The sequence below is a fragment of the Stegostoma tigrinum genome, chromosome 2 (genome assembly GCF_030684315.1).
Source record: "Stegostoma tigrinum isolate sSteTig4 chromosome 2, sSteTig4.hap1, whole genome shotgun sequence".
Classification (NCBI taxonomy): Eukaryota; Metazoa; Chordata; class Chondrichthyes; order Orectolobiformes; family Stegostomatidae; genus Stegostoma; species Stegostoma tigrinum.
Window position 1 is genome coordinate 9,030,313 of NC_081355.1, and position 22,702 is coordinate 9,053,014.

The window sequence follows — 22,702 nt, forward strand, 5'->3', positions numbered from 1 at the left end:
TAATAAGTAATCTAGTATCCATTGCCATTTGGGAAGAGGGCTCAAACCCACACAGACATCAGGAGAATATGCAGACTGCACACAGACAGTCACCTGAGGGTGGGATTGAATCTAATTTCTTTGTGTCTGAAAAACCTGACTCTGATTTTTAGATTGTGTTCCTTTAGTCCCAGATTCACCAACCACCAGCGAGTATACGGGACGAAACTGCCTTTTTAAGATTTTGAAAACTTCTGATGAAATTTTACCCTACTGTTTGAATTTCAGTAGATCCTATTATGAGGTAGTGATTCTTCAAGGGTTAAAGTTTGAGACCAGGTGGAACTTAATACAAGCTTAGGTGAGGAATTAATAGCTCTAGATTTCAAAGAGACAGATGTGTCTTTTGTCTCCCAATTTTCTTCGTGACAATGTCAAGCCAGCTAATGTAATTTGTCTTTAATTGCTATCGATGCAGTAACCTACATCTTGTTAAGACATGAGCATCTATTTGTTTAAACTCAATGGGTGATATTGTGCCACTGGAAACCACATAGGCTCTTAAAACTCAGTCAGAGAAATGATGCCAAAACCCTCCCATCCATGCATCTCCGGTTTATGTAATAAACTTTATCACCTAAATATTACAGCAACAGGAGGAAATTAAGTTGATGCTCACTATTATGACCCCCAATTAGGCACCACTTATATTATTGCCTTAGATTGAACGGAAGATTTATTTTGTAGTTAATAAGTAACAAAAAGAGCAGACCACAACACACAGCAATAAACCGGAACAGCTCTAGCAATTAACTTATAGGTACTGATAATGCATAGGCAAATACTGAAGTAGTGATGGGTTTTTTTTGGCAAGTGTTTTGGATCAGGTTGACTTTGCTGATAATGCACTTGAATCAAGTATTTGAGCTCTTGAGTTCCATTTTAGGGTTAAGTACATAATCTGTGGGTCAGCGCTGTACAGTCTTTGGGGAAATCTGACCCACTCAGATTTATCTGTCTGTAGTGCTGCAACTTTCTTCAGTCCTTCCCATAGGCAGCAATAACCAAATTAAGAATTTTAAAAGAAAAGTTGTTGGAGCACGTTTAGATTGGCCCCGCAGCATCTACTCCCAGGAGGAATCAAGACTGTGTTTCCACTGGGATCTGTAGCATTGTGGTTTAACAACAAAGCAGGTCCCAGCTGAAGCAGTATGCATTGCCCTTGGAGTTGGACATGTGCATCATTGCCCTGCTACATTGAGCCAAACCCAGCTTTGGCACCTGAGGTTATTCTTGTATGTTCTTTGGACCTTAGCAATTGTTTGTACCACATGGTTTTTACAGGTGAGGGCAAGTCAAAAAAAAGTCTATGCCCAGCCGATTCCTCTTGTCCTTGTAATTGCTTCTCTTTCTTGCTCTATACCTATCCCAGATTGCTGATTGTCCTGAAGTTAAGGGAATTATACATGGTGTATGAATATCTACTGAACATATTGTAGTTTGTTAGGTTATAGTAACATCAAGTCGAACATGACTGGAACTTAGGTCTGTAACATTCCAGATAGATGTCCCCTCGTACCACTGTGGCAAAATTTGTTAAAGTTCACTCTAAGTGTGGATGTCATTGGATAACAATATCCATTCTGGTCATAGGTGGACTAGACCAAGGTTTTTACTTTCCGTTGTGCTCAGGACCAGCACAAACTGGATTGTGGAGAATGTATCAAAACGTATTGGCCCAGGCATCTGGGTGGATGAGATCAGAGATAATGGGAACTGCAGATGCTGGAGAATCCAAGATAACAAAGTGTGAAGCTGGATGAACACAGCAGGCCAAGCAGCATCTCAGGAGCACAAAAGCTGATGTTGTGCTGAGGCTCTGATGAAGGGTCCAGGCCTGAAACATCAGCTTTTGTGCTCCTGAGATGCGGGGTGGATGAGATGTCTGCTTTCGCCCTCTTCCCTGCTACATCAACTGGGATAGGAGTATCCTTTGGAACAGTAGGATATGTAACCAGCTTGAAGTAAAAGTGAAGAGAGGAAGAACGAATGATTGAAGAAGTGTAAGACTACCAATAACTCGAACTGAGGTCAGACATTGTGGCTTGGATTGAAGGAAGGAAAGTTGGATAAGTGTGAGAGTAAGTGGAGAACTTGTGAAGAACAAGGAAGTAGTTCCATAATAGTGATGCATTTCACAGGGCTATTATGAATTAGGCTTAGAGGATGTTGAATTCCTCTGAATTGTCCTAGGTTTGAATTTTGGAAAGTGACTATTCAGGGATGATTGATGCAATTGATGATAGGAATCATAAGCTGATTTGCTTTTGGCCTCAACATTGCTTCTTGTAGCTCAAAATATCAAGGGTCATCATTGTCTCTGTGAGCAATCGTTAGGTAAAGTAGGTTTTTCAAAAAAAAACCTTGAATAATGTGGATACTTGTATCTTAAATTATAAAGTTTGCATTGCTATGGTTCCATAATAGTCTGGGTTAGTCACGATTTCTTGATTTGCGTCTTAAAGCTTTGAATTGTGCTCCCGAATTGCTCTATCAAGTAGAACTGCTAGTTGGAAGTATGGACTGTTTGAATCCAATATCCAGCTTCTTAAAAAATGGCACTATGTTGATTGATGTTTCTTTCTACAGAATTTGTTAACTGTGAATTTATATGCATTGCTTTGCTCTGGAATGCCCTCTAACTTTGGTTTTTGAATCGAGGAAACTGGCTGTTGCTTAGGGTCAAAGTTTTTAGTGCTCCTCCGGCCCCAACCTACTTATACCTGTTCCTACCATGAGGCCTCCTGCAGTGTTATGTTGATGCCCTTCCACAGTGAATTTTGGGGCTTCTATGTGAGATCCTAGACAAGTGATTGAGCTCTAACTTTGCAAAGTGTAGAGGTACTGCAACAGATGTGTCTCATATCCTACCACCTTCTAGATTGAAGTTCCACTAACTTACTTGGATCTTTTTATTGTATCACATGATGTGGGTATCACTTGCTGGGCCAGAATCCATCAGTTTGCTGTCAGTCAGACCATGCAGTTTACTTCCCTAATGGACATTAATGAATGCAAATAGGCTGCCTGATGCCACATTTTGGCAAAATCAGTTACATGATCCCCTCCATGTCCTGTTGCCTGGACCTTTTAATCCCCATATTGGTCATGCCCCTGAAGAGATCTTCGAAGCATGAGCTAGATACTTAATATTTTCCACCCTTTTATTTTTAACCTTAACAATACAATAAACATAACACTAACATCTTTGATTGGAAAAGAAGAGATGATGCACCTTCTCTATTAGTTAACTAGTTCTTTCTTAAATACTGGTTTGTTTGTTTGTCTACTTTTCTCCAACATTTTCCTTCTGTCACATGCGATCAGAAATATTAATGTCATGGACTGGGTTGCAGTATAAACACTTATTGTGTGGAGGTTGGGATGTGATGGTAATGTTATTGGACTAACCAGCAGGCTAATGTTCTGCGTTCAAATCCCACCATGGCAGATAGTAAAATTTGAATTCGTTACTCTCTAGAATGAAAAGTTCGCATAATGACAACATAATCATTGTTGATTCTCATAAATGTCTATCTGGTTAGCTAATGTCCTTCTAAGGGAAAGAAATTTGAAATCCTTACCTGTTCCGGCCTATACGTGATTCCAAATCCACAGCCATGTGGTTTGCTCTGAACAGCCTTCTGGGGCAGTTAGGGAAGGGCCAAGCCACTGATGCCCATATCCTGTGAATGGATTTTTTTTAATAGCCTAAGTTTTGAATGTTTGTGCAGACCAACTTTCGGTAGGCTCCCTCGAAGGAGTAGCTGTCTATCACTCGGATTTACACATGGTACCAAATATGTGTGCTTGAACCCACCTAAATTCAGTATGAGTGCTGTGTTCATCCAGCTCCACACTTTGTTATCTTAAATTCAGTATGACATTTGAAAGATTTGGGTTCTTCCTTCTGGCTTTGAATTCAGTTAAATATTCATTTCCCAGTCCAGGGCTCAGCTCAAAAATCCTTGCTGACCCCTCCAGTGTAGCGATATACCAGCAGAGCTGCTATCTTTTGGATGAGATGTCAAACCAAGGCCCTGAATGCCATCTTGGGTGGATCTTAACCCATGGCACCAATTTGGAGGAGAGCAGAGGGTTTATCCTCTGCCTTTTGCTCAATATTTTCCCCACAATCAATGCCATAAAACCAGATCATCACCACATTTCTGTTTGTGCAAGTTTGCTAAGCACTATTTAGTTGCTGCATTTTCAACATCACAACAGTGACCACACTTCACATGTTCATAGTACGCTTCAAAATGCTTTACATCCCATGGCCATGAGAAGTACAATAGGAATGCAATTCCCTTTCTTCCCTTGGAAGAATACTCTGAGGGCACCTATCCTTGAGTACATGACAATTTTGAGACACTGGAGATGTGGTTCTGGCTAACTGGCTGGAATGCCAACCTGCAGGTAGGAGTCTGGCACTGAACTGCAATGCAAAAGAAACCTTTAAAATACTTTCATCAATAGATGTCAGCAATGAGAACTTGCAATCTGCATGTCAGACAGAAAAAGAGAAACAAAAACATAAATTGCTGGAAAACTCAGAACTCAGTTGTGAGGAAGGGTCACTTGACCCAAAACATTAACACTAATCTCTGTCCCCAGATGAGCTTTTCCAGCAACTTCTGTTTTTGTTTCTGATTTACAGCATCTGGAGTTCTTTTCATTTTTTTATTTAGACGATAGAGAGAATTACCTATCTGTCTTGCACACTCTTTCTATAGCCATCCACAATGTTGATGCCTTACTTAAACAGCAAGGTTCAGGGTTCGCAAATCTATCTTTTTAACATGTCTAGCGAATTTTCTAGTACTTGACTCGCCCCTAGATGTGCAAAAAAAAGGACTTGGGAAGATGTAGGGAATTGGCCTGCATCATCTCTGAGCATGTCACCCTGGCAACCAGCTACAAATGAGATGGATTGTTCTCCAGTTACTGCCTAGCAGTGGTGTGTGTCTCTGACGTAGGCTGGATGCAGCAGACTGAGGTGATATGATAGGATGTCTTTCAGACGCCTACCCAGGCTCCTCAATTAAAACCATTTGCTGCACAGCATGTGATTTGAGTTTCTGGCAGACGGATGCAATTTTTTTTCCCCGCACACCCCTCCCTCCCTCAGATTCTGTATGAGCATCTCTCCCTTTTTATTCTCCTTGCATTAGTGTATCTTTTGACTATGTGTCTTTCACTTTGCATCTTGTATCACCACCTGAATCTCTTTCCGTGTGGGGCTGGAAGACTGTCCTGGCTGCGTTTTTCATGACCTCGGCATGTGAAGTAGCTGGATCATCTTTTGAAGGGCATTGAGCATGCAGAGATTTGTGAAGGAGGACTACTACGAGCTTGACTGGTACTATGAAGAGTGTGCTGATGGTAATGTTTTCTCTGGTTTGTTTGATTGCTGGTTTGGTCAGGCATTTAAGCCCACATAGCTTTGTACAAACGGCAGCTAGTATTTTGTGCAACTGAGTCAGCACTGTCAGGCCATCGCCAGAAGCAAGGGGAAAAAGCATTTCTCCCCTTGCAGAGTGTCAGGCAGTAACAGATGCTTCATTATCAGCAGCTTGGATGGGATGGAAAGAATCTTTGGTGTTTGTGCCAAGCCTAATAATGTGTTTATCTGCATTGTGTGTGAAGTACAGTGACATCTCGCATTCTCAGCATCATGTCAAACACTGACCAAAAATTAGCATATGGGAAGTATCCTGTGAGAGAAATTGCAGTCGTGGAGAACAGTTGGAAATATATTCAAAAAATGATTAATAATATTTGACATTGGAGGCACATGAGTTAAAATAGGTGCTGTTCTTCCATACTCTCCATGAAAAATAATTATTTTCATCTGTCTTGATTTTCATGTAAAACACCCACAAAGTGTTAAGATCAATCATTTCAGAACTTGAGATGGCTATTTTTGCTCCAGCCTATGATGTCCATATAATTCAGTACAAATGTCTTGCCTTAAGCAAATATTTTGAGTTAGGACATATAGCTGGGGGTATAAGATATCAAGTGTTGCAATTTTTTTTTACTGTGATTGAAAGATCTCACAGAATTAAATATGTAATCCAAGCAAGAGAGAAATGATTGACCATTGCTACAAAACGGAGTAATTGAATCTGGTAATTTCTGTTCATTGCTTTATTCTTGCAATATATTCAGCAGCTGCTGCATATGTTGTATAATTACAGAACATTGCTATAATTGTCATGGATATGCCTCCTGTCATTCTTCGCTGGTTCTGATGCAATGTTTCCTCATCGGTCATTATCCAAGGGTAGTAAGGCAGCAAATGTCATATTTCAGTAAATGGTACGATTAAAGGATTGTTGCTGAGTCATTTAGTAGTGAGGTGGGTGTAGGTTGGATAGCTGCTGTTGGTTTCTTTTGAGGAGGATGAGGAGAGATTGAGTCAAGGTCTACCAAATTAGAAAGGCCCGAGATAGTGTGTCAGATGAGCCTACTCTCCTTTGTATAGCGGTTAATAAATGTGGGAAATAGATCAACAGCCATTGGCTGACTGATTTTTGGACTGGGAAGGGAAGAAAGATCTGGAAGTCTCCACCAGAAAAGGTTGTTGAAGCTGAAACTCAGCACTTGTATATTTTTAACAAGTGCTTGGACAAGCACTAACCCTGTTGCAACCTCCCAGGCTAGGAAATGGGATAAAGTGGATGGCTGTTTTCTCAGCTGGAACAGACAGAAAGGGTTGACTGACTTTGTCCTGTTCTGTAAATTTCTATGCATCTATGATGTCTTTATCATTTAAAACATGATTTGGAAGTCTGTTTGAGCTTACCTGAGTTCTTACAATATAGCACTTTAATCAATGAATAAGTTGAACTCCTCAAAATGTACATTCTGACATGGTCTGTTCTGGCTTTAATTTAGTTACATTCAAATATACAGATATTCCTAACTATTCCACTCCAATATATTTTTATTGTAAAGAAGTTCAAATGTGTCTATGTAGGGATTGCTTCCATGAAAGCTGTTTTTGCCGCATCTACAGTAGAGGTTGTATTATTTCCCCGTGTTGACTCCATCAACTGATAAATTGGTGGTTAATGTATCCGATCACGCCTTCAGTTGTGAATGTCCAATGCAATTGTTAGAGCTGGGAAGATGTGAACGTTACCTCGTACATATTATAATGAGCAAGCCTTCTTTATTGCTTATATTTTTGACTGTGGATTGAAATGGGAAGTGGGCTTCTTTTTTAAAAACCAAAGATTGTGAAAAGGATTACTACACTTCTTAAAGGCAAGTCATCTGATGCTCATTGTAAGTAATGTTTACACAGTTTGTCTGTGGTAACATCCCCCACTGCTTGACCAGATAAGCTAGAGATATGGGTTATGTACTGAGGGGCTAGATGGCCTATTCCTATTTAGAATCATTGAATCCCTACAGTGTGGAAACAGGCCCTTCGGCCCAACAAGTCCACACCGCCCCACAGAGCACCCCACCCAGATGCATCCCCCTTGATCTACACATCCCTGGACAATGTAGGCAATTTAGAATGGCCAATCCACCTGGTCTGCACATCTTTGGACTGGGGTAGGAAACCAGAGCACCTGAAGGAAACCCACGCAGACACGGAGAACATGCAAACTCCACACGCAGTCGCCAGAGGGTGGAATCGAACCCAGGTCCCTGGCGCTGAGAGGCAGCAGTGCTAACCACTGAGCCACCGTGCCGCCCCAAGAACAAGCCGTCCCTGGGTGGGCCAAACCACCACCCTTTTGGTTAACAGTTGATTCTCATTGTCAGCCAAATCTCTCTGTACATAAGAATGAGTAGCTGAATGGTCTATGGAATGGCAACCATTTGTCCAATTAGAAAGGCCTTCTATGTGACTGTAATTGGATCCCAGTGAGCTGAACAGCTTGTTGGTGTGAATCTTTGTTTGGCCGGAAGCTGTTGGACCTCCAGAAATCAAGTAACTGTTTTCTCAGAATTGTAGAATCCCTGCAATGTGGAAAAAGGCCGTTTGGCTCATCAAGTCTGCACTGCACCTTCAAAGAGCATATCACCTTATTCCTCTTACCCCATGTTTACCATGGCCAACCCACCTAACCTGCACTTCTTTGGACTGTGGGAGGAAACCAGGGCATCTAGAGGAAACCCACACAGACACAGGGGAGAATGTCTGTTTGTGTGGAGTTTGCACAGTCGCCCAAGGCTGGAATCAAACATGGGTCCCTGGCACTGAGACAGCAATAGTAATCACTGTACTATTCAAGCCTGAAAGTCAGTTTACCCCTTTCAGCAGTGGTTGTAAGCTGTGCCTCTGACAAAGTCAAGGATATTGCAAACCAGTTGCCCTGTGTTTCCTACAAACAAGTGAAAGAACCTGAAATGGGAAGACCAAGGAACAACAGATCTTCAAGCCAAAAGGATTTTCTCAGCAAATCTTGTGGACAGGGGCCATTGAAATGCTTTCACAGTCCATCCTCCTATCTATGACATGGATTTTTTTTCTTTCTGTTTTGGGAGACCTTTATAAGGTGTTTAGAGTTTGAACTATTAGAGTTTTGCAACAGTTCATTATTGTTTGCCTGCAGCTATAAATGTACTTTTTAGAAATAATTAGTAATTCTCTTGTTAACAATGGAAAACTGGTCCATGCTTTCTGTTAACCAAGATCTAAAGAGATGCATAAAATGGGGTAGTTTATGGACTTTTTATAAAATCTTTGACTTTTGTGATGGATGATTTACGAAATAGCTTGGTCTTGACTCCCAATGTATTACCCCAGTGAGGTGTAGCAGTGTACCTTTTCGACAAGTTAATCTACTAATCTAGTGAACAGTTTTGGTTAGTGACTCAGACTAGCCTTGCAGGATTTGACGGGCTCCATAAGTGTTACCACTTATGGATTACAAGTTCTGAACTTGTGCTGAGCACCTTCGCTTGTGTCAATTATGCTCACTGAGATGGTTCCAGTCTCCTAACAAAAGTGTTTAAACAATTGCTCCTGATATCTGGTGATATCTCTTCAGGCTGCATTCCAATGACTAGTTGACTTGTGAATGTGAATTTGTTTTGAAGGAAATTGCTACAAGATGTTTAGGTGTCTCCTGAAATAAAACATGTAAAAAAGCATTTGAGGTGGTGGCCTTGTTAGTTGAACCAGATTTCAGAACAAATAAGTGTTTGGTGCTAGTAGTTTTTTTAGTCACTTGTGGAAGATGGGCGTCGCTTGCTGGCCAGCATTTATAGCCCATTGCCAGTTGCTGTGGAGGGTGGTGGTGAGCTGTTGCCATCCATGTGCTGTTTATGGTTCCACAATGCAATTAGGGAGGTATTTCCAGGCTTTTGACCCAGCACCCATGAAGCAATGCTAATATTTCCAAGTCAGGATAGTGAGTGGCTTGGAGGAGAGCTCTAAGGTGGTGGTATTTGCAAATATCTACTGCCCTTGTCCTACTAGACAGAAGCAATCATGAAGTTAGAAGGTGCAGTTGAAGGATCTTTGGTGAATTTCTGTAGCACATCTTGCAGATCGTGCAAACTGCTGCTACTGAGGGCCAGTAGTGGAGGGAGTGAATGTGGCAGCAAGCAAGCAGTCTGTTTTGTCCTGGTTGGCATCAAGCTGCTTGCGTGTTGTTGGAGATGCACCCATCCAGGCAAGTGAGAGTATTCATTACACTACTGACTTGTGCCTTTGTAGTTGTTAGACAGGCTTTAGAGAGTCATTATGCAAGTTTGCAGTACTTCTAACCTCTGACCTGCTCTTGTAATCACTGTATTTATATGGTGAATCCTGGTCGATGTAACCTGTGGGATGCTGATAGTGGAGAATTCAGTGATGGTGACACTATTGAATGTCAAGGGGCAGTGGTTAGGTTGTCTGTTTATTGGAGATGGCCATTGCCTGGAACTTGTGTGATGTGAATGTTACTTGGATAAATTGAGAAGTAGTTATTAGCCTGTGAATTCGAAGCCTGGCTTTGTATTGTTTATGATTATCTCTCGGGTTGCCAGGGAGCCTGCCGTTAACAGGATTATTTCTCATTGAGCAGTGAGTTGTTCCAGCCAAAGTTAATCTAAGGCACATCTAACTCTGAATCATTTGTTTACTTATGGGTTTGGCTGTGATCTCCAAGCATGGTGGTTTGCAGCCATAAGTTGGCTCTCCGTCAAATATGTATTGTGATCAAAAGGATGTCACAGAGGAGTAATTTGGACTCTCTCTGTGGTGCAATCTGTTGAGAGGGTTGGATATATACAGATTAATGTTGTCACTAGCCTCCCCAATTGCAACATAATCTGGGGTAAAGAATCCAGGGTTTAGTGGTTCATGTCAATGTGCAGAAAGAGATGGCTGACAGTGGGGGGCCTTCTCTGCACTTCACAGTCTGGAATCACTAAATGGCCACAATACAGAGGAAGTTTTCACTTCGTTGAGGCTATGTTGACTCTGCAAGAACAATGTTGGTGGTCTCACTCCCCTGCTCTTAAAAACAAAACCACATTTTTTCACTCTCTCTCTAATTGTAAATACAATCCTTTGTATCTCTGTCACCTCTGTACTTCAGATCCATCCCATTTCCTGTTCCGAGGAAAGATCACTGACCTCTGAACACACTTTCTCTCTATTTCAAAATCTTAGATGCAGAATCTTTCAATATTTTTAAGGCAGAGGTTGATGGATTCTTTCTTACAAGAGCCTAAAAGATTATCTGGGTTATGTAGGCATGTGGAGTTAAGGTGAAAATCAGATCAGCCACAATCTTATTGAATGGTGGAGAAGGGCTTAGTAGCCTACTCTTGTTCCTTATTATGTTTCACACATCCACCAGAACTCCTGACTATTCTTAGCAAATTATTTTCTTTTTCATTTTAGATTTCCAACACCTGCAGCAATTTCTTTTTTGTATTGGATACTTACGATGTTGGCCATGGTGAGGAACAAAGGAATGAACCTTGTTCTGATTTATTTAAACAAAGCCATTTCTATCCCAAAGCAGATGAGTCACAAAACTGTAATTTAGACATGTCTTTATGGCTCAAATTTAATGGACATTACTTTCAGATGTATCCTTGGGTGGGACCATTGTGACCAAACTTTGTGTTTTAGTCACTGAGTCATGCTAGTGCTTGATTCAAAATGCCACTGTTTTTCTGTCCTTCAAATTGTGGTAAAACATTTTGTGCACTGTACTGTGTGGATTGAGACCACATGTCTGTTCTGACGTTTGTTGCGGGTTTAAATATTTTGAATTTGTTTTGCAATTGAGAATTCTAGCTTGAACAGGAATTCTGAGGTTCGTTTTGGCAGATATTAGATGAAAGTAACATGAATTCCTGATGATTTGGTGGAATAAAGGTACATTGCCTCAGTAAACTAGCCCTTTTGGCTACTTTCCTGCTGTGCATCAATTCTGCGTATTGACTAGAATAGAATGATTTCAAAAATGGGGCTGAATCTTGTTTCTTTCTGTTCTGGTATTTATCAGAACTTCTTAAACAGTTGTGTGGTTTCAGTGCTGCAAGTTCAATGTTTTCTCTTGCCATTATCTAACAAATAGCAGTTTATGTCCTTCTGGTTCAGTGTACAGGCTGTCCCAATGCAGGTCTGTGTCCACATTTACAGATTTTAGTTGTTTTTCACTCCAGTAGTATGAAGCAATAGGCTTTTTTATTCTGTTATGCTACGAGACAGATTCTAGACAAACCAGGCTTTTATTTTTTTAAAGGACATGGTGTGATCACAATCTCATGTTGTGGCACAGAAAGGCCTTTTAGCCCGTTGTACCTGTACTGGCTCGCTAAATCTGCACCATTGCCTAATGCCAATCTCCTCCTTCCCCAGACCCTTACACATTATTTTTATCCAAATAATCTTAATCTCCGTCTTGAATGCCTCAATTGAACCTCCCTCCATCATACTTGTTGACAGTGAATTCTGGACCCTAACCATTTGCTAGGCGAGCAAGATTTTCCTTGCTTCAATCTTGCTGCTTTTGTGCATCCCGTTAAACCCTTTCACTGTTATTTTTAGAGCAGGAACAGGTTCTCCCTGTCTGCTGTATTCACCATTGAGTTTGCAGACCTCTATCAGATCTTCTAGTTGTTTTAGAATAAAGATTACCTGCTTTCGTACTCAGTGTAATGGAGTCAGTGTGATGTGTTCAGTTTGCGTTCGGCCCATCAAGCCTGCTCCCCCATTCAAAATGAGCACCTTTGGCTGATCATCCCACTCAGTCCCCTGTCCCCACTTCTGCCCCATACGCTTTGGTTCCTATAATTCTAAGAACTCTATTTAATACATTTTTCTTGAAAACAAGGTGCGGAGCTGGATGAACACAGCAGGCCAAGCAGCATCTTAGGAGCGCAAAAGCTGACATTTCAGGCCTAGACTATTCATCAGAAATGTCAGCTTTTGTGCTCCTGAGATGCTGCTTGGCCTGCTGTGTTCATCCAGCTCCACACCTTGTTATCTCGGATTCTCCAGCATCTGCAGTCCCCATTATCTCTAATGCTTTGATCTCAATTACTTTCTGTGGTAGAGAATTCCATTGGTCCACCATTCTCTGGGTAAAGACATTTCTTCTCAACTGGGTCCTAAATGGCCCCCGCAGTGTCCTTTTAGAGTGCCTTGTTCTGAACTCCCCGGTCATTTGGGAAAATCCTTTCAGTGTTTGCCCTTTCGAGTCCTGTGAGGATTATAGAGATTTCTGAGAGACCCCTTCATTCTTCTAAATTCATTGAATGTAGTCCTGGTCATATTCTGTGGTGTTGTAGCTGTGTAAACAGCTAGTGTCGTCATAAACTGAGACTTTTGTCTCAACAAGAGCCCCATCCTTGTAGTGTATGTTGCATGGGCTAATGTGTAGAAAAGAACAAACTGCATCAGTTTCCACTGAGATAGTGTCAATGTTAAATGTACCTTCTATAATTAGCTCATGTCATGTAATTGGCCTCTGAACTTGCCATTCTAAATTGTAACTTGCTTCCAACATCTGTGAACCCATTGCAGCTTTAGGCAGTATTGTCTATCTGCCCAACCCATGCTTCCTCTCAGTCCTCGGTTGTGACTCACTCCTTCCATGACTCTAATCCCAGTTGGGATCTTGCAGGATTTGACCCCTAGGCTGTCGGTCCTTCCAAACTGTGGTCCATAATACCTGGTAATTCTACAGGCAACACTTTGGCCCCAAATGGACATGACCAGACTATGAATCTACATACACTTCAGCTCGACTTCCTACTGAACGGTGTATTAGCATTTTTCTCCCTTTGATCAAAATAAATGGCTGTAGAGTGAGACATTGTCTGGCTTTTCTCATTGTGCAAATGCTTTCTTGTAGAGTGGCTGAAAAATTGATAGAACAATAAACCCAAGGCTGTGCTTGTACGTGCTCAGCCAGCTAGCTGGAGTGGTTCTATCTGACAGCAGTAATTTCTGATTACACAGTTGCATGCAAGTGCTGCTGGTGATAGACTCAATACATTTAGAGGCAAATACCTTCATGCGCTAAATTGATTTCACTGACATTAAGTCACCTGCTGGGACAATTTAAGGAATTTATTCTGAAAAGTCTTTTCAAACCAAAACTCCGCATGCCACCAATGCAGAAAGATGATTGAAAATAAAAATTACCACGAGTGTTTATGTAGGGTGGGTCTTGTTTACAGCACCTTTTTACATGCTTCCTTATGAGGTTGCTATGGCATGTGGATAGTGCCATTTTACCTTTGATTGTAGGGGTGATCCTTTTGAGTTTTGGATTCCAGAATGTGTTTTGCAAGGTCAAATGACACGTAGGAAAGTGTGGTTTGTCACCCTGCAAAATTATTTCAGTTCAAGATGGTGTTCCTTTTAAGTTAGGTTCTGAAACAGTGCTACAGAAAACATTTATTGTAATGTCAGGTTCCTAGCTGTCCCTCAATTCGTTTTGAAACAATGGATTAACTGTACCTGTCCTGTAGCCAAACAGGTCACCCAACAGTTTTAGAGGATTCTGTCTTGAAGATGGTCTTTGTGTTAAGTCAGGAAAATGTAACATTAAACTGGGCACTCCTTTCTCGAGTGCAAAGGGATAGCACCAGTTTCTGGGCAATGACATTAGCCCTTTTAGCTGACCTTCGATTCTGATCATGTCTGAAGCACTGCCAATCTCTCCTGAGAAATGCTTGGAGAGTGACAGCTGTCCGGCAAGTGAACTGAATGGCAGCAGCGATCTCTTTAGTTTTGAGAACGAACAATGGATCCTAATGGAAGAAGGTACCACGTTTTTATTCACTTTCTTATTTCAGTAAGATCACTCGGTGTAGGTTTTTGTTGACTCAAATTTTATCTGATAAAAGATGAGATTACATTTTTCTGCACCAGGTTTTGGCAGTTAGTTGAAATTTTTTAATGTTTTCCTTTTGCATACTCCGTACCTTTCCCCACACCCCCTTCTCCTCTTCTCACTTCTCTCCCCTCCCACACAAAAAAATCACAAGCTTTGATTAAGGTCTGGCATCAATAAAATGATTTATCCAAAGGGATTGCAATGGTGCTGCATAGTTTCTTGATGCTTCTCTCTATTTTTAGGGTGTCTTTTGTCAAATATTGCTATCTTCATATTCAGCACTGCTTTTTTGTAACCATTTGAAGCATGTAGGATACATGTCTACAAAGCTGCAGTGCTTAACGAGTGATGTTCTGAGTACTTTTAGTGCTGTAAGTGTTTGCAGATCAAGGATATTGAAGTGGTGGGTTTTTGGCCCATTAATAAGGGAATACTAATAAATGACATGTTGTTGAGCTGCCCAACAGTTTGAGATATGTTTGTTACAGTGGGTGCCAGTATCTGCTTTGGGCTGTGAACCTTCGCCAGTAACATTCAGAGAAGGTTATGAAAAATTTCAAGGTTGCAGCTTTCATCCAGGGAACAGATAAGGGGTTATCGTTTCCTGATTAAAGCTAAAATATCAACGTGATCCGAGTAGATTGGCTTGAAGGATGGTGGAGAATGGGCTGGAAAGTGGAGTGGAATGGAGCTGAGATTAGATTAGCCACGACTGTGTTTCATGGTGGAACAGGCTCGAGGGGGCTGAATGGCTTACCCTGCCTTATTCTTTCTTTTAACATTACATAAAAGAGAACATATGATATTGATGTTTTTAATCAGACTATCTTGTATTCGCTCACTTTTTTTTTGAGACGTGCCAATGCGAAATTGGCAATTCTGATATAAAGAAATAAAGGCGTGTGTGTTAGTGGAGTATGTTTGTTAAATGGTAAAGCTGGTATTTGTTGCCTGTCCCAGATTACCACAGTGGAGGGGGCAGTGAGCCACTGTCTTAAGCTGTTCACTCTGTATGGCATAGATTTTTCCCTCCAAGATGTTTTAGTGGGGGTTTCTGGTGGAGGAGGGACAAGACTCCGAGCATTTTATCCCAGTGACAATGAGGGCATCCTTGTCCTGAATTGGAAGCGTGACTTAGTGCAGAGCTCTTTGCAGCTGGCCTTCCTGTGTGCCTGCTTACCCGGTCCTTCTATTTGAAGTTTTGGAATTAGGAAGTCCATTCAATTATCTTATTGAATTGGGCACAGGCCCAAGGGGCTGAATGGCCTCCTCCTCCCATTCAAGCATATTTACGCCCAGCAGAAAACTTGGCAGCTGTTTCCCAGATAGCACACGGAACTAAATATATTGCAGCAGTGGTTCAGAAGGTGAGATTTTCAAAAAAAAGTAGTTAGGATTCTTTGTCTTAGATGTTGAGCAATTTCACTGCTGTCAGAGCCTGTCTTGAGCTGCTTTTTTTGAAAAGATAAAGCTAAATGATTATGCTTTCTGTTTCGTAGGAATGCAAAAAATAGGAGTAGCAGTAAGCCATTCAGTTCTTCACCCTTGTCCTGCCATTTAATAATGTTATTGCTGATCTGTTGCAGATCTCCTGTCCTGTTCTGTGTTTGCTCAACACAAGGTATCAACTCCCTGACATTTCATCAATCAGCCGATCTCTTAAATACTTCGTGATCTAGCATCTACTAGTATCCGGGTAGAGAATTCCAGATTTTTGTGACCCTCTGGAAGAAATTCCTTCGCATCTCAGTTTTAAATGAATATCCCTTTATTCTGTAATTATGCCCCTAATTTGACATTCTCCCACTGGAGGAAACGTTGTCTTAACACCTACCCTGTGAGACTCCATCAGAATATTTTATCTTTGAATAAGATCACCCCTCAGTCTTCTAAACTCTAATGAATAAAGACTTAAGCTGTTAGTCGTTTTTGATAAGTTGACTACTTCATTCCAGGAATTGGCTGGTGAATCTCTCCTTGAATTGCTGCCAACACCAATATGTATCTTTCTTTAAATGCAGGGGCCAAAATTGTACACAGCATTCCAGGTGCAAGCTCACTAACACCCTGTACAGTTGTGACAAGCCTTCTCTGTTTTCAAACTTCAACTCCCCAATAATAAGGGACAAAAACACGGTGTGTTAGCTTTCATTAATAGAGGGGTTGAGTTCCAGAGCTGTGACGCTCCACTCCAGCTATGCAAAAGCCTGACTCAGCCACAACTGGAGTACTGTGTCCAGTTCTGGTCGCCTCATTACAGAAAAGATGTGGAAGATGTTGGAAAAGTTTCAGAGGAGATTTACCAGGATGTTGCCTGAAATGGAGGGAAGGTCTTACGAGGAAAACTTGACAACGCGAGAGCTTTTCTCTTTAGAACGACAAAGGAGGAAGGGTGACTTGATAGAGGTGTATAAAGTGATCAGAGGTATAGATAGTGGACAGTCAGAGACTCTTTCCTAGGGTGGAGGTAGCTATTATGAGGGAGCATAGTTCTAAAGTGTGTGGAGGTAGATATAGGGGAGATGTCAGAGTTAGGTTCTTTACTCAGAGAGTGGTAGGGGCGTGAAATGCATTGCCGGAGAGGGTAGTGGAGTCAGCCTCATTAGGGGCATTTAAGCAGCTATTAGATAGGCGCATGGATGATAGTATAAGGTAGGGGTGAATATTAGATAGACCTTGGGTTTAGGTCAAAGTTTGGCACAACATTGTGGGCTGAAGGGCCTGAACTGTGTGGAATGTTCTATGTCCTTTGTTCTATTACCATTCTATTTGTCATCTTAATTACTTGCTGCACCTGCATGCTAACATTTTGTTTCATGCATAAAAACATGGAGATTCTTTTACGTTGTCCCTTTTTTTAATTTGGAGGTTCTCTCTGCTTAATCTGCCTTTTTGATTCTTCATGCCAAAGTACATGACCTCTCACTTTCCTACATTAAATTCCATCTGCCAAGTTTTTGCCCACTCATTCAACTTGTATGTATCCCCTTGCAGATTACTTATGTCCTCCATCGTAACATACTCTCCCATCTATCTTTTGTATCATCAGCAAATTTAAATGCATTGTGCTCCATCCCTTCGTTTAAGTCAGTAATATAATATAAATAGTAAATCAAGGCCCTAGGATTGATCCTTGCACCATTCCTCTAGTCAGTTCTTTGAAGCCTGAAAAAAATCCAAATTCATTCTCCCCTTTATCAGTTCTGTGATGTCCTCAGAACTGTAGCAGATTGTCAAATGTGATTTCCCTTATACGAAACAATGTTGTTTCTGTTTGCTTATATTAAGCCTTTCTAAATCCCCTGATGTAAATAATGTTTCAGAAACAGGAGCATATCTGTTGTACACTCCCAGTAATTTATAATTCATTCAAATGAATATTTATTCATTTAGCATTTGCATGGAGCTAAGAATTTCAGCATTGCAGGATGAGAAACTGTATCATTGAAATGAATGTGTGAGGATGAACTATTTTTTTAAGAGTATGTTTGATTTCTATCAAAGTTGTTACTGAATTAGTCTGTTTTCAGGTACTGAGGAGGTTTGTATGTTTTTCATTGTATTCCAAGAATTTGCAGGTTGAAATTTCTGTTGGAAATGGGGGAGGGCATTAGAATTTGAGAGAAGAATTTCAGCCCACAATTGATTACCTTAGGAAGGTAATGTGCTTTGACTTAAATGTAATCATGCCATACAATTGTTGGACTTTATTTGCAGAATGTTACTTCCTATTTCTCATTTATAAAGAATAGATTGTAATGGGAAACAAAGAAATGACCAACAAACTAAATTCGTACTGCTGACTTCACAAAGGAGGACATGGATAACATACCAGAAATGATAGGGGAACTGGGTTTATTGAGATGGAGGAACTGAACCAAATGTGTACTAGTCAAGAAATTGGTGGAATTAAAGGCTGACAAATCCACAGAGCCTGGTAATCTACACCCTAGAGTACTTAAGTGGCCTTAGAAATATTGGATACATTGGTCATCTTCCAAGATTCTGTTAACTCTATCCTACAGATAGTAGGGTAGCTAATGTAATCCTACTAATTTAACAACGGAGGTAGAGAGAAAACAGAAATATACGCCAGTGAGTATGACTACGGTAAAGGAGAATATGCTGGAGTCCATTATCAAGAATTTTATAGCTGAGCACTTAAAACAGTCGAATGAGATACAGTCAGCACGGATTTACAAAAGGACAATCCTGCCTGACAGATCAACTGGCATTCTTTGAGAATGTAACTGGAGTTGATTGGGGGAGCCAGGAGATGTGGTTTATTTGAAATTTTGGAAGGCTTTTGAGGTCCCGTTTAGATTAATGTGTAACATTAAAGTGCATGGGATTGCAGGTAGCATATTGAGATGGATAGAAAATTGGCTAGCAGACAGGAAACTAAGAGTAGGAATAAATGGCCATTTTTCTGAATGGCAGGCAGTGACTAATGGAGTTCTGCAAGGATTGGTAATGGGACCCCAGTTATATATTTTAATGATTATATGTTAATGTTTTATATGCATGTTAATAATTTAGATGAGGAAATGTAATATTTCTAAATTTGCAGATAGCACAAAGCTGAGTGCAAGGGTGCACCTATGAGCAGGATCCAGAGATGCTTCAGTGTGATTTGGACAAGCTGAGTTGTAATGCAGTGTGATGTGGATAAATGTGTGGTTCTCCACTTTGGTAGCAAAGATAAAAAGGTGGATTATTATTTGAAAGGCTGAGAGTTGAGAGAAGGGTATGTTCAAAGAGACCTTGGTATTCTTGTGCACCCATTGCTGAAAATAAGCACACAGATGCAGCATGCAGTAAAGAAGGTAAACTGTGTATGGGCCTTTTTATAAAGAGGATTCAAGTACAAGAACAAGGATGTCTTGCTGCATTTAAACAGGGTGTTGTTGAGGCCACACTGGAATATCGTGTGTAGTTTTGGTCTCCTTATCTAAGGAAGAGCTGTTGCTAGTGGAGTGCAGCAAAAGTTTACCAGACTGATTCCTGGGATGACAGGATCAGCCTATGAGGAGAGCTTGAGTCAGTTAGGATTGTATCCACGGGAGTTTAGAAGAATTGGAGGGGTTTGGTATCTTACCAGATTCTAATGGGACTAGATAGGTTAGTTGCAGGAAGGATGTGGGTCATTGTTTAGGCATAAGGGTGAACTTCTAGGACTGAGGTGAGAAATTCCTTCAGCCAGAGAGTGGTGAGCCTATGGGATTCACTACCACAAAGTGGTTAAGGCTGAAACATTGTTTTTTGAAGATGGAGGTAGAGCTAGCTCTTGTGGCCAAAGGGATAAAGGGATTTTGGGGAGGGTGGAAGCTCAATGATCGTGTTGAATAGTGGAACAGGCTTGAGGAGTGGAATACCCTACTCGTGCTCCTATCTTCTATGTTTCTATGGTAATATGTTTCAGTAACAATCCCTATCCTTTTGTTTGTATGTAAATAAATGAGGAATTTAATGTGCTCAGTCTTATACTTTTATTCTAATTAAATATATTTGTATTTCATACTATTGTGATTAAATGTTTGTAAAATCCTTTAGCATATTATGATCATAGCTGAAGATAACTGAACTAGTCATCCCAGAATGAAGCCTGGCTTGGTAGATTTTTTTTTTAGTGAGTTAACAGGGTGGTTTGTCGCTGAGAAACATTGACCTAAAGCTTACACTTTTCTTCAATACAAGGGAAAAAACAAGCAAGTAATCTAAATATAGAAGATAGAATGATCTCACAGCAAAACAAAATTACAACCTGTTTCCCAATGCTATCTGATACAAGAGACTCCAGTCTAGAGAAATTATACACTTGTCTCAACTCTTTTTGTTCTACTTAACTGTCAACTTAAAATTTCTTTTATTGGGGATTGCGGACACAACTTTGAGTCCTTTCCAAATCTGCTGACGTGATCTTTTCACAAATCTTCTGTCCTAAACATTCTTCTTTCAATTTTTTGTGAAAAAAATTGCTCAATCCTAGACTCTTCTGATATGAAATCCAAGTTAATTGCATTAAATGTACATGTGTGGGTATCAAGTGAGTTCACAACATATTAGAACACTGCAGATGTTTTTATATTAACTGGCTAATATTTATTTGAATAATGGGAATAACAGCCTTGTGTCTCAAAATGTTGGTTTGTGCTGTGGTAGTCCACTGTTGAGCATCAACTCTGTGGCTCAGGTACCCATTCAGAGATGGGAGTCTCTGCATTTATTGCGAGGAAGTCAGTGAGCTGAGATGGTGCAGGATTCTCCAGTGAGTTTTTCGTTTCTGCTTGTCCCTCTCCAAACAGTCAACCTCCAGAGGTCACAGCTGTCAGCGCATCCACTTGTCAGTGTCTGTCTTCCTCACATCTTGGCGATCAGAGTCATTGTGGCAGTGGTATGGGCCCGTTGTAAGTCACAACCTGATGCTCAGCTCGCTGTACAGGAGATCTCTGGTATACGCAGTAACACTCTGAATATCACTGGGTATTAGCATGCTCAAGGACCCTCAGTTGGTGGTGCTGTCCTGCCAAAATTTCACAGATATGCCTCAAACAGTGAAGGCAGAAACTGTTCATCCTTTCCTTCTGCCTGACACTAGGCACACGACTGCGGAGGAGTGTATTGAGGACACCAGCTTGGTAGGTTTGCAGTTTGGGGCACTTAGTCAGGTTGCAGCTGTTCCTTTATTCAGCTGGTACTAAACAACTGCAGTCTCTACAGTGCGTAAGTTGACTTCAGCCTCAAATGACAGATTGGTGATTTCTTTCCCTGTCAGTCATGGGATTTGGCTGTTGCTGGCTGGGTCAATGTTTATGCACATTGCTAATTGCCTTTGAGAAGGTGGTGGTGAGATGCCACCTTGAACTGCTGTAGTTTGTAGGGCCGTAGGGGCACCCACAGTGCTGTTAGGAATGGAATTCGGGGATCTCGACTCAGCGATGCTGAAGGAACGACTGTATATTTCCAAAACAAATGGAGTTTTGGCTTGGGGGGGCAGTATTTCCATGTATTTGCTGCCGTTTTCTATCTAGGTGGTAGAATGCATTCGTTTGGAAGGTGCAGTCAAAAGAGCCTTTAAGCTACTGCAGTGCATCTTGTATATGGTACACACTGCTACTACTGAATGTTGCTGGTGGAGTGAGTGAATGTTGAAGGTGGTGGACGGGGCGCTAATTAAGTGGGTTACTTTTGTCCTCGATGCTGTTTGAGCTGCACCCATCCAGACAAGTTCGGACTATTCCATTGTACTTCAGACACTTGAGGTTTTGTGCCCTCGTGGATTGTGGACAAGCTTTGGTGAGCCAGAATGTGGATTACTCAGCACAGGGTTCCTACCCTCAGAATCGCACTTGTAGTCACGGTATTTATTTGGCTGGCCTGGTTCAGTTCAATTCCTGGTCAATGATAACCACCACCACCAGCCCCCTGCCACCGCTTGTTGTCAGTGGGGTATTCAGTGATGTAATGTCATCGAATGTGGAACTGAGACATGTAAGACTATCAAAAACCCCAGCATCACATTCTTGGTACTGATGGTGGTAAGGCACCATTTTGGATAATGACATTTATCTTCTGATTCTGATAGCCAGACAAACTCTTCTTATAGATAGGTGAGATCTGCCCATTTGCTCCTGAAGATGTTCCTCTGTATGGGATATCAGTGCAGCATTTTCGGCTTAGAGCCACCCACTGACAAGAGTATGGCGAGCTGTGTCTTGGATTTCAGGTGAGAAAGGATGAACTGCTTTCATCGTTGTTGATTTGCAAGTAAAAGGATTGTCATTGTTTGCTTGGACTACAGGACTCTGCTCTCATTTACAGAGAAATCACTGGTAGTGCTTTAACCTGAGGGGCACCACACAACAGGCGAAGGGAGAGGTTGAGAAGGAGAGTGCTTCATGATAACTTTGGTCAGTGCAGGAATTGAACCTACACTGTTGGCCCCACTCTGCATCACAAACCACACATCCTGCAGCACCCCCACTCCATCCAACAGACAAAAAGGTTTGTACAGAGTCAGCAGGAACACAGCCTTCCTATGCTTTGAGTTCAAACAGTATAATATCAGCACCTGGAACTTTGCTCATGGCAGGTGAGACACTTTCTCTGGTAATCTCCTTCTGTGTGGGTGTGACCATTACTGGCTGACTTTCTATTCTGTCTGGAGCTTCCTTGAAGACTATTGTTTCTAGGATGCAACTCGAGTTAGTTAACCATCCAGTTCTCTAGCTTAGTCCTTACTTATTTTTTCCATTTACTTTGCTGATGGACCTTCTCCCTTTTTGATTCTTTTGTTTTATGTCCTAAATGCCCCTCCTTATGTCCCTTACACTTACTGTATC

General features: G+C 41.2%; 1 protein-coding gene across 5 annotated transcripts in view; it reads left to right on the forward strand.

The window, feature by feature from the left end:
• trak1a (trafficking protein, kinesin binding 1a) overlaps positions 1 to 22,702 on the forward strand; it is a 201,939-nt gene that overhangs the window by 115,882 nt on the left and 63,355 nt on the right. For 2 of the 5 annotated variants that reach the window (XM_048550854.2, XM_048550865.2), the window contains exon 1: positions 5,093 to 5,424. The exons of 2 other annotated variants lie outside the window; for them this stretch is intronic. In XM_048550854.2, the coding sequence (XP_048406811.2) occupies positions 5,361 to 5,424 (64 nt within the window). In that variant the 5' untranslated portion in view covers positions 5,093 to 5,360. Of the gene's footprint in view, positions 1 to 5,092; positions 5,425 to 13,856; positions 14,288 to 22,702 lie in introns of those variants that run through there. One more of the 5 variants, XM_048550844.2, reaches the window with a different exon arrangement.